This window comes from Apis cerana, linkage group LG5 (assembly GCF_029169275.1).
Source record: "Apis cerana isolate GH-2021 linkage group LG5, AcerK_1.0, whole genome shotgun sequence".
NCBI classification, from domain to species: Eukaryota; Metazoa; Arthropoda; class Insecta; order Hymenoptera; family Apidae; genus Apis; species Apis cerana.
In genome coordinates, this window is record NC_083856.1 from 12857488 (window position 1) to 12873163 (window position 15676).

A 15676-nucleotide genomic window follows, 5' to 3' on the forward strand; every position below is an offset into this window, starting at 1 on the left:
TTATAAAAACTAACAATGAATATTTAACATCTAAAAAAATTTTCAACAAAAATGTTTCATTCTTTTTATAATCTAAGATATATTACACATTATTTAAAAAATAAATTAGTTAAAAAATATATGAAATTTTTGTGCAAAATCAACCTAAGGATTTTTTTCTTATAATGGCCATTCTACATTTCCCGCCAACATGGCAAACATGGCGGAGCTCGTATCGTTTCCCGCCAAGCCCTCACGGAGCTCTCGTATGGCGCAACTTGGTTGTGTAGGAGTATAAATTAATCGTGTTTTTTTGTGGTTTTTCTGGAGTTTTTCGATAAAAATGGGACAGTCAGATGATGTAGAAGATTCTACTTATAGTAGACATCAAGATTTGTGTCAGAAATTAAATATGGATGCAACTGCTGCATCTGAAGCTTGGAAATCTTATGAGACTATTCGACAAAATTATACTCTTGAGGTATTTTTTGAATTACTTATTATCGAGAATTATTTCATGTCGTATTAATTGTTTAAGTTTAAGCATTTTAATTTCTCTATCTTTTATCCATGGATCATATATATATTGTTTTTGCAATTTATTTATAATATACAAATTGTTTAATAATTAATACTGCTAAATTCGTACTTTGTTTTACTCAAATAATTAAAGCGCACTAGTTTAAAACAATAAGATAAAATTTTAATTAAGTGTATTGATTTAAAAATATAAGAAATATTTTTATCTAAACAATGATTAAGTTATAAAAAAATTAAATCTATAACTATCACAATTTAATCTTCTATTATTTAAAAATTGATTAATGATTTATAAATTAAATGATTTATAAATTTTATATATTTCATTTATCTATATTTTTTTATAACTTATTTGTTTAATGTTATTCATGAAAATATAAGATTTATGTATATTTTTTCTATATATAATTATGTATATATAAAGATTATTTGTTTTTTTAGGGTGATCAATTACATTGGATAGGGTGTGCATTATATGTAGCTTGTCGTAAGTCTTCTATACCTACTGTTGGAAAAACTGGTACTAATGTGGAAGGCAATTGTGTTTCATTGACACGTTTATTACAATTGTGTAATCTTCCTTTAATACAATTTTTTACAAAAAGTAAATCTTGGGCTGATATGGCTAATATGCCACAAGATTTTCGTTCAAAGATTGAAAAACTAGAAGGGAATTTTGCTGTTTCTATGGTTATATTCAAAAAGTATCAGCCAATTTTCACTGATATATTTAAAGATCCTGTAGACGATATTTCAAGACCACCAAGATCTAGAAGGCATAAAGCAATGCCTTGCACACCTGCAAGAGTATTTGAATTCTGTTGGACTTTATTTATTTGTATAAAAGGAGCATTTCCAGATATTTCTGATGATTTGGTTAATTCTTATCATCTTCTTCTAGTATGTTGTGATCTTATATATAGCAATGCTTTATTGGCTAATAGAAAGGACCTTTTAAATCCTAATTTTCCTGGTAAATATATGGTAATATACATAATATCAAATAAAAAAAAATTGTTTTCATTTATATACTTTTTGACAGGTTTACCATCAAATTTCAATGATGAGAATTACACTCCACCACAGACAGCAAATTGTATAGTTAGCTTATTATGTGAACGTCATGAGGCTATTGCAGTTGAAGCTAAAGTAATTAAGGAATATTATTTGAAGAATCATATTAATAAATTGTTCAATGAAAGAGTTTTACGTGGTGATCAGTCAAACTTTTCTGGTATTTTAGAAGCTCTCAATTTTGATGGCAATAGCAAAGCTATCAATAGAGTTTATGAACAACATGTATTAAGTGTTGGAGACTTTGATGAAAGGATTTTCTTAGGTAAATGTTTTTTTTTCTTTCTTTATTAATATATTTTTTATAAAACTAGCTTTCAAACTTGCTTAATGCAAAAAAGCTTGTATATAAAATGAAATAATGCTGTATGCCTGTATGCTTATTTTTATCTATTTTTGCTTTAAGAAATTAAAGTTGCTTGTAAATCAAATTTGAGAGTATAACTTTATAAAATTAAAATTTTTTTTTTAATATATATTAAGAAACTTTACACTTGTAATGTACATATTAAATTAAAATGAAATCCTATTATATTTAAATAAATAATTAGAAAATATTGCTGTTTAAAAAAAATAGTAAATTTTCATCTTTGTGTATAATTAGTTAAAAATAATAAAATTTTCAAGATTATTTTATACAGAGTGTTCCATAATTGATATATAATCAGACAAAAAATGATTATATGCAAAAAAATAAATTGAAAATGCAGAATAAAATTTTTTCATTTAAGACTTTATTCAAATAAATCAAGTTTAAAAATTTTTTAAATACAAGTGAAATTGGCTAACTCCTGATATGAATTATTAATAGATGGTTCCTTTATATGTGAAAATAAATAAAAAATGTAAAATAAAATTTTATTGCACAAAATTTTGACAAAATTGAAATTGAATATGTACAGCTAAATCGATATAATCGTAATCGAGAATCATGAAATTGATATTAATTATGAATTTTCAAATTCAATTTTCTTGACTAATTTTTAAATAAAAAAATTTATTTTATATTTTTTTCTTATCTTTATATATCAAATTATCTTCTATCGATAATTCAATCGTATTTAATCGGGAAATAGCCAATTTCACTTCTATTCAATTGTACCATCAGTTACAGGACACCCAGTAGATTTGCTTATGTTTTTTTGATTTGCATTTTTTAATAAAGGACAAAATATCTAGTAATCTTTATTTTGTCTTTTTGAATTATTTTCATTTCTTGCTGTTAACTATTTGTGTCTGCTTTGTCTTAATTGTGGTATAGCTGATTGGAGGAGAGTGAGATTAAATGGAATATCAAGTTTGGAAATAGTTGGAGGAGATCTAGCTTGTCATGCTAGATTATCTAAACATATTTTTATAAGAGGTAGGTTTATAATATGTAGAAAGCTGCTATAAAAAAATAATAATAAGGTTAATGGTTAATAACATTATGCTTTAGCATGAATAATATTTATATTTAAAATTTGTTACTTTTTTTATGATAGTTTTATATAATTCTATATAATAATGCATATTTAATTGACATGAAATGATTAATTTTTGAAGTTATTTTTAAGCTCATATTATGAGCATTTATGTTAACATTTTTTCTTATTTCATTCCTTAATATTTAATTTTATCCTAAAATATCTACTTCAGAATAATTGATTCTTAAATCTGTATTATACATATTTGTAATCTCTTTCAAAAATATTTAAAAAATTTAAAAAATATTAGAATACAATAAATTTTTACAGATATTGTCTAAATCTTTTTTATTATTTTTTTTTTTTTTTACAGGCCATGATGCTAGTAATAATATTGGATCTCCTACACAGATGATGAATGTTGGTGATCTTCATGAACAATTTCAAATGAAAAAAGAACAAAATAGTGGAGTGAGTATTAAAATAATTATATGTATATATGTAATTTCTAAAAATAATTTTAAAAATATTTATATTAAAAAATATGTATATAATTTTTACAGCAGATACAACATTTAGCTCCAACTACTCCATTAACTGGACGTAGTTATCTTAGACAAAAAGATATTACTAATGTGACACCAGTATCCACAGCAACACAAAGTGTAATTAGACTTCAAGCTATGTTGGCAGGTCAAACTTCACCAAGTGAAAATTTGTTACAAATTTTAAATAATTGTTCTCAAGATGTAAAAACTCTTGTTGAAACAAAAGTTAAAGAACTTGGCGAACAATTTTGTGCTAACTACAACAGAAGTACAAATGCAAATGAGACTACTTCAGATTTTGGAAGAAAAAGACTTTATTTAGGTCAAACTCTTTTTTATCGACTCTTAGAAATGATTTTAAATGATGAAAAACGCAAGAAACCAAATTATGATGTAACGGTAGGTTTGATAATTAATTATTTAAAAATTAAATAAAAAAATCAGTTGATTAATACTTATTTTAATTGTTATAGAATCTTCTTACAAAAGAAATTTTTATTCAATGCTTATTTGCCTGTTGTCTAGAAATAGTCATTTATTCATACAAAAGTAATGACAAAATTTTTCCTTGGATTCTAAATGCTCTAAATTTAGATGCGTATTATTTCTATAAAGTAATAGAAATTATAGTTAGAGCAGAAGATCAATTATCTCGTGATGTTGTAAAGCATTTGAATCAAATAGAGGAAAAGATTTTAGAATCACTTGCATGGCAAAGTGATAGTCCTTTGTGGAATGCTATACAATCTACACCAGAAGGTGTTCCAAGCTGTGAAGAAGTTTCTTTGCCTGGCATGTTAGAAACTGTTGATCCAAATATTCCAGGACAGCCGGTATTAAGAAGAATTGCTTTAGACCGTGGCACTCATCATGATGTACAACAAAGTCCTATTTCCTCAGCTTCGGAAAGATTTCAATCTCCTGTTGCAGCGTCTGGTGTAGCTAAAAAACGATTATTCTCAGATACCAGAATTGGTGGGCAAAGTGTTTTGCGAGGAACAGGTCAAAGTGTCTTACCATCGAAAGTTCTAACTATCGATAGTAATTCGAGAATACTTTTTTTACCTGAACAGATTACAGTTCCAAGATCATCTAGTGTACAAACGACGGCTGCACCAATGCAAACTGTAACAATTAATAGAGAATCAGCAAAACCAAAACGAACTGGTTCTGTTGCACTATTTTTCAGAAAATTTTATAATCTAGCTAGCGTACGTATGCTAGATTTATGTGGATCGTTAGAAATAATGGATATTGATTTAAAAAAAAAGATATGGACAATTTTTGAATATTCCATTAAAGAACGAACAGAATTAATGAAAGATCGTCATCTAGATCAAATTTTAATGTGTGCAATTTATGTAATATGCAAATTGGTAAAGATGGAAAAGAATTCGTTTACTGAAATCATGCGATGTTACCGATTACAACCACAAGCAGAGTCCCATATATATAGATCAGTACTTATAGCTAAAACACCATCCGGTGAGTCACAGAAGAACGAAGAAATTAGACAAAAAGATGTATCGGACAAAGAAACTAATGTAGCACCTCCTACACCTACAAATATGGCTGGTACTTCGCAGAATTTTGGTGAAGAAACACGTGGTGATTTAATAAAATTTTATAATACAGTATATGTACCACAAGTAAAAGAAATGGCAAATAAATTTGGATTAGTACGCGGCAGTGTAATGAATCTGTCATTAAGTCCACTTCCAAAAGGAAAACCTCCTGCAAATTCACCAGTGAGACGTGTTACTAGTAGTATTATGACGCGTACATTAGATCCGAAAGCTATTTCAGCTTCTCCAGCACCACAACTTAGTTATTGCTTTAGTCGTAGCCCTGCAAAGGTAAAGAAATAATTTTATCGTATATAATAGAAAAATTATATATATATATTATATATATTTTTTTTTTATTTTATATTATTTTATTTATTTTTTAGGATTTGGAGGCTATTAATAAAATGATGATTTCCGTCGATCCAAAAAGATCCGTTGGCAAGCGACTTTTATCGGATGATACCGACGTGGAGATGTCAGAAGGAACATCCCCGATCAAAAAGACAACTGCATTCGTTGCACGTAAATTAGAAAATATAATTGGTGAACGACGTACGCAGAATCAATAAGAAAAAATTCAGTTGAATATTGAAATAAGTTATTGAAAATATAGGTAACAAAAGAAAAATATTATTTTCGAGGTATATCTTCGTTTTCATTGAATAAAAAATTTTTTTTAATCAAAAAGTAGGGAACAACCATTTTGAAGTCGAATTTTTGTTTCTTGGCTGTGTGGCTTAAAATAAATTAATGTTCGCATCTCAGGAATGATCATGTTAGAAACAGAGAAAAAGGCCCGTATAATACCTGATCGTATGTAAGGATACGATATTGTTATATTGAATAAAGCCAGAATTTTATTTCCAGTGCTTTTTTAAATTATTTCAATGAATTTAATTAAAAGAAAGATTTAAGCATCATTTTGAGAAAATATTTTCATATTTTCAAACATAAAAAATTTGAACATTTTTTTCATATGTCATTCATAGATATAGTTTTATTGATAATTTTATGTATTATAATATTTTTTATTTAAGCATTTCATTATTACAATATTACAAGAATTAACAGAAGATATAAATAATTTAAAAATTATTTATTTAAATTTTTAAAAGAAAAATATATCACATTTATTAATTAATTATTATGAATATATTATCGTATTTCATTTTCACTGGAAATTATTCTGACTTTTATTGATATCACTGATCAGTGGTATTTTGATGGAGCTATGTATTGTCTCTGAAATTATACATGTAACTTATATATAATGTATGATGAATTTGTAAGAGTTACGGCCATAGACGGTAAAAGAGATGTTATTTTACTACTAGTTTTAAGCATGCTATAAAAGCAGTTGAATGCTCGAAGTATGCAAATACGATTTGGGTGATATTTAATTAAATTTAGGCATATAAGTTTGAATCTAAACAAAAATTTTCAATGTTCGCGGTAATCGTATGATATATTATATTATTTGATTTTTCGAGTATAATAACTTATTCGCGCGTTTTTCGAGATTTCATTCGTTTACGAGTTGAAATTCTCGATTTTCGATCAAATCCAACGATATGTTATTAGTTGTAAGTTTTTCTTTCAAATTTGACATTTGATCTCATTAAATCTTTTTTTTTATTATTATTATTATTATTATTATTATTATTACCAAACGATACATTTAATTACAAGTAATTATTATTAAGATAAAAATGACTTTTTAAAATTGAAAAACGCTTTCGTTTTTTCAAAAAAAATTTCATAAATGCAAAACAATTTTGTAACGAAATTTGTAAATGAAAAAATAATTAATTTTTACGAATGAAATTCGTAACATGATTGTGGTAACAATTTTTCGATTTGCTGTTACACATGATAATTATAACATAAATGATGTATTTGCTAGTTTTCGAGCTAAAAAAATATATAGTTCGATGAGGAAAGAATTTCGTTTCTCGTTACGGACTTATGGCAGTTCCTCTAACGATTTCTTTTAGATAACATAAAAATGTAAAGAGTTTTATTGGTATATAATAATTATTAAATAGTTTATGTGTACATAGTATTGTAATTCGAAAGTAAATTAGAAAAATAAAAATCGGAAATTTTATATGTTATACTAGTTCTATTATTATTAAAAATAACAAACACTAAATATTTTAAAAAATATATTGAATTTATGCCTTTCATTTATAAATTTTTAATTTTTTATAGATTAATGACAAATAAAAAAATTTTATTTTAAATTTTTTAAAATAAAAACTTTGAAAATAATCTAAAATATAAAATTTTATATCAAGAATTAATAGGTTAGAAATTTTAGGATTTAAAAAACATCTATACAAAATAAAACTTGAATGAATTATGTATTTCAATTTAAACAAATTTTAATTTTAATTTATAAAATTTTTTTATTTATAAATTTAGATTATGTTTAAACAATAAAAGTACCAATTTATTTATATCTAAATAGTAATTTAAAATTATAGTTTTTAAATATACTAATGAAGTATATAACCTAAAATAATTTACATGAATGATTATTATAAAAAAGATTTCTTGTAATATTTAAATAATATACCAATAATAATAAATCTTTTTAATAAAATATTATATTAAAAAGAATGAATAAAAATATGTATTTTCTTATTAAAATACAAAATACACAAATATTCGGTGTAAAACAAATATTTAGATATATTTTCAATGATTCCATAAAATATGATATATGGAAGCAAAGCAAATTTATGAACAAGTTTTTAAAAAATAAATTAGAAAGGTATATATCTTAAATTTCATAAATTTTATATATTATTTTTTTATGTTTTAGAATTTTAAATATAATTTTTTAATTAAATAGATACTCAAATGAAGATATAAATCCTACTGCTTATGTAGCAGAAAATAAAATTTCTGTGCATACACAACGAAGAATGAATGTTCTGAATAAAGTTTTTATGGAACATATTACAGATATGATGTCAACTGGAGAAGTAGAACCTGAAATTTTAAATAGAAATGTAGAAATTTCACATATAAAAATAACTCCAGATTTTAAACTTATTAATATTTATTGGATAGAGAATAATGCTGAGAAATTGGATACTGAAGAACTATTACAAAAATGTGCTTTTCAATTAAGACATAAATTATCTCAACTTCGTATAATAGGCATTGTACCTTCTATTCAATTTGTTAAATGTAAAGGTATTAAAGTTATGAAAAAAATAGAACAAAAATTCAAAATTATGGAGTTTGAGGAAGATTATATACCAAATCCATATCCAGATGCTATACGTCATACTATTACTGCTTCTGACGTTGAGAATGTACATAATAATAAAGAAGACAAATTTAGTATAACTATACCTATAATGAAACATGATGTATTTGGATTAGATCACTTTCGAATTATGTCAAAGGTATATCATATATATATATATATATATATGAAATAATTGAAAATAGTAAATCAAAAATAATGATATATTTAAAAATATTTTTTTTCTAGATTAAAAATTCATTAAATAAATCATTGAAACAAACAATAAATATAAATTCAAATCCACATTCAAATCCACTTTCTAAGTTTGATGTAAAAAATATTTCAAATTTTGTAATTGGTAATGAACATCAAGAACAATTTGCTAAATTTTTAAATGAAAGACGAAAAGAGCAAAGAAAAAAAAATAAGAGAAAATATTTTAAATTAAATGATTTTACTTATAATTTTGAAGAATAAAATGTTAATAATAAGATTGAAAATAATTATGATGATTTTGTTAAAAATGATAATGATTTTATGAAAATGTTTTTTATGAAAATGATAATGATTCCATTCATGATGAATTTAAAAGAAAACGATAATAAATAAATAATAGTATAAAAAATATTTAGAGTAGGACAAATTTTTCAATGTAAACATAAAAAATTAATATCAACAATATTTATTTCGTTTATTATTATATCTTACATTTAATTTAGTCATATAATATATTTGTACATAATATACAGTTTGACCTTCTGTATTAAATTTATAATATGATTTATATATATATATATATATATATATATATATATATCTATATATATATGAATATTGATCCCATTGATTGAATTTGATTTTAATATTACACATTATGCTTTTAATCAAGCACAAATATTTAAATATTTCTATAATTAGTACTATTACTCTTTTATTAAAATATATTTATATTTTATTAAAATATACAATCTTATGAAGAAATTAAAATTTATAAAAAAATTAGATATTTTAATGTTCAACTATTGTTTAGAAATATAAATGATAAATCAATGAGCTTAAACTAAGAATTGAGCTCCATTATTCTTGAAACAATTCAAGAAATTATAAATTACAGCATTAACAAAGTATAACATAAATTAGAAAATAATTAAATAACATTAATCAACATGTAATTATTGTTTGGTACGTTGCAATACATATATCTAATCTAAATCACACAATTCATGCAGTCATTTGACTGCAATTAAAGTCAAAACAGTACGATTCAATTATCAAATTTTATACTTTTTAAATTTTAAATAAATTTTAACTAGATCGTGCTTATGGCGTGTTCAATTCCTGTCCTTTCGCAGTTTTAGAATCAACTTCCTCGTTTGTTAAAATTAATGAAATTTGTTGCTCATTTATCGACTTAGAGTTTGATCGAATATCTGATGCTGTTAAATGGGATATGGAATCACTTAGATTACATGCTTCTAATACATATTTATTGAAAATTTCACTTTTATCAGCATAAACATGATGCCCTGCTCCTGTTATAGCCTATAATCAAAATTTAAAAATATATAATACATAATTATTAAAATTACTTTAAGAAGAAATTTATAATTTCTGTTTATACTATTTCTTTATTTTCATTTTTTTTTTATTTTTATGTTTACCTGAACATTAATATAAGACGATGCTCTAGCTTGCTTAAGTGTTTCCCAAGATGAATTATCAACCCAAGATCGACTACCATATAATAAAGTTATTGGAATTTCTGGATTTAATTTATCCATTCTTTTAACAATAGGATTTTTGGCCCAGCCAAAATGTTGCATCATTGCATGAAATGCACTCTCACCACTTTTTATTAAATATGTAAAAAATTAATTTTTGCGTTTTATATTTAAAAATTCAAATGAAATATTTTTTAACTGAATTTAAAATTTTAAAATTCAATAATTTTTATTTTATGTTTAAAAATTTTAAAAACTTACGATGGTGTTTGAGCATTACATTGATGTAAATATTGTGAAATCACAGCAGTATCATCTTTTAATACAGGTGCAAATTTTTTTACTATATCTGGCCTTGTTTTTTCAATTAACCATTGTCCTAACAAAATAATATTATGTTATAAAACAGTATTTAAATTTTTTTATATATTTTACAAATTAATAGTATATAAGACTTTTTTATTTTTAGCATGAAAATACGCTAAAATAGGAACTAACCAAATGGACCAGCTACTCTGACTGGCCAAAGTGGGTTCAATGGTTCGATTACATATGCTATAACTTTTACCCACATAGGAACTCTGGAAATTCGATCTACAGGTCTTTCTGGAAAACCCCATGGATCGGCAAGAATTAGGTGTTTAATTCTTTCAGGATATTGCATGCTATATGATGCTGCAAGAAAACCACCCATTGAATGACCTAACAGTACAAATTTTTCTAACTGCATTTCTCTTCTCCATTCCTCAATAGAGCGAACTAATTGACTCTCAGCTTCTTGAGCTTCGTTACTAAAAACAGGACGACTACTTCTACCGAAACCTGAATAAAAAATTAATATATATTTCAGAGAAGCAAAATAAACAACGAACAAATATGATGATAACCAAAATATATTATTGCTTAAAAAATAATGATATAAAAATATCATAAAACAAATAATAATAATTAATAATAACAAATATTTTAAAAATAATAACAAATATATAAAAAAATATGAAAAAATCAGTTCGTATTATTTCATAAATTATATGTAATTTCAAAATTCAATTTTATCTATGAATCATATATAATAACTATATTTAAAAACAAAGTATATCTTTAATATAAAGGCTTTTTATTTTAAATATTATTGAATAAATTTAAAAAAATATAAATTTATATTTTATATATTATAAAATTATAAATGAAATTATAATTATTTTATTTTTACCTAATATGTCAATAGCATATACTGGCCTTTGAGAAGCCAATGCATCAAGATTTAAACACCACAATGCCACACCTGCTCCTAAACCATGTAATAAGACAATTGGTGTTTTTGTTGATTCTTCATTCAAAGAAATGGTCCATATCTTATCTGATGTTCCTACAACTGGTCCTATATCCACATACCATCCTCTATATGCTGTTCTCAAACCTATATCAAATACAATAGTTCTAAACCATATAATTAATAATTTTGCAAATCAAATAAAATATCATTAAAATTATAATTTACTAATATACAAAAAATTATTTTATCTCAAATGTTTTTAAATATCTCTAATTTATTCTTAATTTATTCAAAAAATTTATTTAATAAAAAAAACTTACAAGAAAGAATTTTTTTCTCCGCAGCACGTAACATAGTTGAAGATGAGCCAGACCAGCTAAACCATTCCCAAAACCAGCTAACAAATAAAAAATTCAAGAAGATTGTATAAATAAACGAAATATATTCAATTTTTCATAAATTGTATATTATAAATATTTATAAAATCACATTTATGTAACAGTATTTTTACATAATTAATAATTAGGATTAATAAAAACTAATGATATATGTAATAATAATTTTTTAATAAATTTATGTGTTGTAAATCATTGATTATCTATATCATTATATTTTTCGATACTGTTATAATGTAGTTTTACAAATGTCATGTTATGATTTAAAATACTGAACTTGAAAAATTATTAGACATTATACATATAATAATCTGACAAGTGATAAACATGATAAACATAATATATACATATGTAAAATCAATTTTGAAGACTTTAATGCGTAGATTAAAAAAGAAATTACCTACGTATTTGTGTAAAATAAACTCGAAATGGAATTAACTATACATATTTCTTTGGTTATGATTCTTCGTGCTAAAAATGTTTGGCACGTGACCTTGAAAAGCAATCCAACATGACATAGTTAACTCTTTGACTTCCATAATCATTTTTCTTTTATATATATATGTAGCGTTTCAAAATACTTCTACATGTACGGTATCTATAATATAAATCTATTAATTATAATGACAATTTCTGTGGCAATATAAGAACGTTGTAAATTAAAAATTTTTAATTTAAATTTCGAATGCGAAAATTGATACAATTAAAATGATTTATAGAAAATTGATGTATAGTAAATTATGATAAACTATAAAGTCATCGAAAAATGAAAGCCATAAATTAAAAAAAAAATTACGAATGACAGTTACAAAAAAATTATATTTAAAATCCTTTAATACATACCTTTTCGATTTGACAATTTCATAATCTGCCATTAGCTTTTACGATGCTGTAGTTGTTCGTATACGATGATTTCTTTGTTGACAATATGGAAAATGAATACGACGACGTAACCAATTCTATTATCTAGTCGGTAAGAATTCCAGTATACACTGTCTGTTGAAAAATGGAAGAGTGGGAGAATCAGCTGATGTACATATGTTTTGGAAGATTTGTGGAATTTTTCTTTTGTGAAATACAAAATACGTACTTCATTGTTTATTGTTATATGTATTTTTTTTTAAATACATATTGATTGCAATGTATTAACACATTATTTTTTTGAAATAAGATTATTATGATAACAAAGTATTATATCTAATGAAAGTAACATAACCTAAAATCATCGTGATAACCAATATTCATAAGATATAGGTATATACATATTGTAAATTTTTTTTAAAAAGTGCAATAACTGTTTCTGTTTTAACTAACTTCGTATTTTTTAATATAATTGAAATTATTAACTTGTAAATCTTGTAAATTAATAAAATTCATGATAATATAATGACCAATATTATATTTTTAAAAAATATGATACAATATATTATATTTATATTTTGCATGAATTAATTTGAAATTTATAAAGAATAAAGTTTTTATAATATATATATATATATATATCGGAGATATCGATGTTATGTGAAAAATAAAAATAATTAAAGATAAAAAAGAATCTGCCGCTTATAATTATCGATCAAGATATTAAATTAGAGATTTTTGTATAGTGATAAGAGCACATCAATTATACGATTAAAAATAATTGTAAAATTAATAACTAATATAGAATTTTATTTTTTGTTTTTGTTTTTAATTAATAGTTTAAAATATTTTGAACTTTTAAGTAAGTAAATTATTCTTATGATTAATGTATTTATAATACAATGAAATAAATGAATCTCTATCTTTGTAACATGCAACAAAGTGTAAGTATAATACAATAAAGAAGACATTTTATAATGATCAGAGACTCTATACACAAGCTCTGGGTGCTTTTGGCTCTCCCGACAATATGAGCTATTCATCCCAATCAGCACATCCTCATTGCACTCATGCATGATTCTCATTATTTGGTCCAATTGTTTCGGGAATTTAAAGTTGTACGATAGTTGATGGATTGTCCTTACAGTTTTGTATTTGCATTATAGTTGTACTATATGTATTTATATTACTATAAATATTTATTAAAATATAATAAAAAAAGTTTACCAAAATAATTATAATATAACTAAAAAAATAAATAATAATAATAAATAATAAAAACAATAATATTTTATTGAAAATATTATACAATAAGAAAAATAAATAATAGAATATGAGAAAAATTCATTAGCTGCAATTTTAATTTCGCTATTATAAATATTTTTTTCAATTTATATTTATATTAGCGATCAAGTATATGAAATATAATTATTTAAAGAAATACTAAAATTCTTTAATTACATGAAAATATTTGAAAAAATTTGGTTATTAAAATTCTTCTTTAATTTCTTAATAAAAATGATATTTATTTTTATTTTGTCAAAAATAAAAAATCTGTCAAAGAAGATATAAAGGAAATAACATATATTCATATTTCAAATGGCGTATTCAAAGGTAAGATGTAAGGTAAGAAATATGCCTATATTTATGTATATTCAATGTAATGCATAGCATGCGTGGCGCAAGAATACAAGATAATTCGGGCGTCGTCTGCTGGCACTACTTTTCTATTTGCCAGTCAAGGAACAGGATTTCATATAAAATTATATTCTGCATTGAATTTTTTAACGTCGAACAAATTATTTCAATTTTATAAGAAATACAACTTTATAGTTTTTAACATTTTCTTCTACATTTACTGAATACAAATTTTTAAAATAATTTTATAACAATTTTTAATTTTTGAGCTTTTAATATTAATTTTGATAATATTATTAATAATTCATTTATATTTATAAAGTAAATTAATATTTTTTTTTGTTACTTTCATGTAATAGTGAAATGTATTTCCGTTTAATCGATAATTCAGGAATACAAAGTTTGTTTCGTGAATAAGTAAATAAATAAATATATATATATATATATTCATTTTCCATTTTATTTTTTTTCAACCATATAATTAATTATCGAAACAAAAACATCATTTTTTTTATAAATTCGTGTTAATGTATAAACATATCTTATAAATTTTATATCTTTTTTGTTATATGAAAGTAATTTATATTAATTCTTTTTGATCTCAATAATTCTTATGAGAAATATTCATTTAAACTATTATTATGTCAGAATAATTAATTTACATAATTCTATTTTTAATAATAAATATCAATCACCATAATTGAAATGAATTATTCAATGGCATATTGAATTTTATTAATTTTAGTTATCTTTATTTTATATATATATATTTTATACATATGTATATATTGATATTAAATATTAATATTCCAAAAAAATGCAAAAAATGCATAATTTTACAATGAATATTATTGAAAATGATAACATATAAATAATTGTTATTAATCAAATAATCAAACAATATATAAGATTTGCTAATACTTTCAATATTATAATTAATGAGAAAAAATAAATTTGATCTTATTTTTCCCCTTTTACGTAATGCCATATTATAATATCTATATATCTATGATAATCTATGATTTCAATATTTTTGATATGTAATTGATGACATGCAATTAATTATCAATATTATATCAAATTATTCTATTGAACAATATTTAGTTTAGATATAATATATAGAAAAAATTTACTTATAAGATAAGATGAAACTTGTTTATTTATGATGATTTACTATCATCCAAAAATTATTTTTTAAAGAATGCCATATTCACTTTATAAAATGTATTAAAAGAATGCATGATGAACATTAAATGGAATCGATCGATGAAAATCATAGTCAAAGATGCGTGGGTTAATGCAAATTTGTCAGAGAGGGGAACTACTTTTTAATCGCGAACACCAATATTCCACAACTCACGGCACCTGTCGTACTATACGCAATGTAGTTTAACGTACCTAGTAGTGG

General features: G+C 23.3%; 3 protein-coding genes across 11 annotated transcripts; 2 read left to right on the plus strand and 1 right to left on the minus strand.

Moving 5' to 3' along the window:
- The first annotated feature begins 189 nt into the window (after positions 1–189).
- LOC107999045 (retinoblastoma-like protein 1) lies at positions 190–7229 on the plus strand. 6 transcript variants are annotated; one of them, XM_028666848.2, is made up of 9 exons: positions 191–460; positions 961–1492; positions 1562–1858; positions 2855–2956; positions 3373–3470; positions 3563–3946; positions 4021–5403; positions 5499–5728; positions 5804–7229. In XM_028666848.2, exons 1-8 carry the CDS (start codon positions 323–325, stop codon positions 5682–5684), a joined length of 3120 nt encoding a protein of 1039 aa, XP_028522649.1. In that variant the 5' UTR covers positions 191–322; the 3' UTR covers positions 5685–5728; positions 5804–7229. The 6 variants fall into 6 exon arrangements, with proteins under 6 accessions (XP_016914187.1, XP_016914196.1, XP_028522649.1 ...); XM_062075449.1 differs by having other exon boundaries at positions 5807–7229; XM_017058698.3 differs by having other exon boundaries at positions 190–460; positions 3566–3946; positions 5499–7229.
- A 171-nt stretch (positions 7230–7400) lies between these two features.
- On the plus strand, positions 7401–9696 carry LOC107998193 (uncharacterized). The gene is made up of 3 exons (XM_028666846.2): positions 7401–7891; positions 7973–8534; positions 8624–9696. Exons 1-3 carry the CDS (start codon positions 7737–7739, stop codon positions 8852–8854), a joined length of 948 nt encoding a protein of 315 aa, XP_028522647.1. The 5' UTR covers positions 7401–7736; the 3' UTR covers positions 8855–9696.
- On the minus strand, positions 9044–13151 carry LOC107998675 ((Lyso)-N-acylphosphatidylethanolamine lipase). Of its 4 annotated transcripts, none has more exons than XM_062075452.1 (8): positions 12860–13151; positions 12613–12765; positions 11695–11771; positions 11312–11518; positions 10597–10920; positions 10360–10477; positions 10039–10225; positions 9044–9919 (listed from the first exon to the last, which is right to left on the minus strand). In XM_062075452.1, the coding sequence occupies exons 2-8, from the start codon at positions 12642–12644 to the stop codon at positions 9698–9700; spliced, it is 1167 nt and encodes a 388-aa protein (XP_061931436.1). In that variant the 5' UTR covers positions 12645–12765; positions 12860–13151; the 3' UTR covers positions 9044–9697. The 4 variants fall into 4 exon arrangements, with proteins under 4 accessions (XP_061931436.1, XP_016913572.1, XP_016913565.1 ...); XM_017058083.3 differs by lacking the exon at positions 12860–13151 and adding an exon at positions 12174–12367 and having other exon boundaries at positions 12613–12764; XM_017058076.3 differs by lacking the exon at positions 12860–13151 and adding an exon at positions 12170–12367 and having other exon boundaries at positions 12613–12764.
- Between the last annotated feature and the right edge of the window lie 2525 nt (positions 13152–15676).

Bases quoted from the DNA above. Each gene is read 5' to 3' on its own strand.
- LOC107999045 (XM_017058690.3), top strand. From the start codon at position 323: ATGGGACAGTCAGATGATGTAGAAGATTCTACTTATAGTAGACATCAA. The intron at 1,493-1,561 runs GTAAATATATGG...ACTTTTTGACAG, and splicing joins TTTAAATCCTAATTTTCCTG to GTTTACCATCAAATTTCAAT. The intron at 5,404-5,498 runs GTAAAGAAATAA...TTTATTTTTTAG, and splicing joins TTAGTCGTAGCCCTGCAAAG to GATTTGGAGGCTATTAATAA.
- LOC107998193 (XM_028666846.2), top strand. From the start codon at position 7,737: ATGAATAAAAATATGTATTTTCTTATTAAAATACAAAATACACAAATA. The intron at 7,892-7,972 runs GTATATATCTTA...TTAATTAAATAG, and splicing joins TTAAAAAATAAATTAGAAAG to ATACTCAAATGAAGATATAA. The intron at 8,535-8,623 runs GTATATCATATA...TTTTTTTTCTAG, and splicing joins ACTTTCGAATTATGTCAAAG to ATTAAAAATTCATTAAATAA.
- LOC107998675 (XM_062075452.1), bottom strand. From the start codon at position 12,644: ATGGCAGATTATGAAATTGTCAAATCGAAAAG. The intron at 10,921-11,311 runs GTAAAAATAAAA...TTTTTTATTCAG, and splicing joins ATATGCTATTGACATATTAG to GTTTCGGTAGAAGTAGTCGT. The intron at 9,920-10,038 runs GTAAACATAAAA...TTTTGATTATAG, and splicing joins CGTCTTATATTAATGTTCAG to GCTATAACAGGAGCAGGGCA.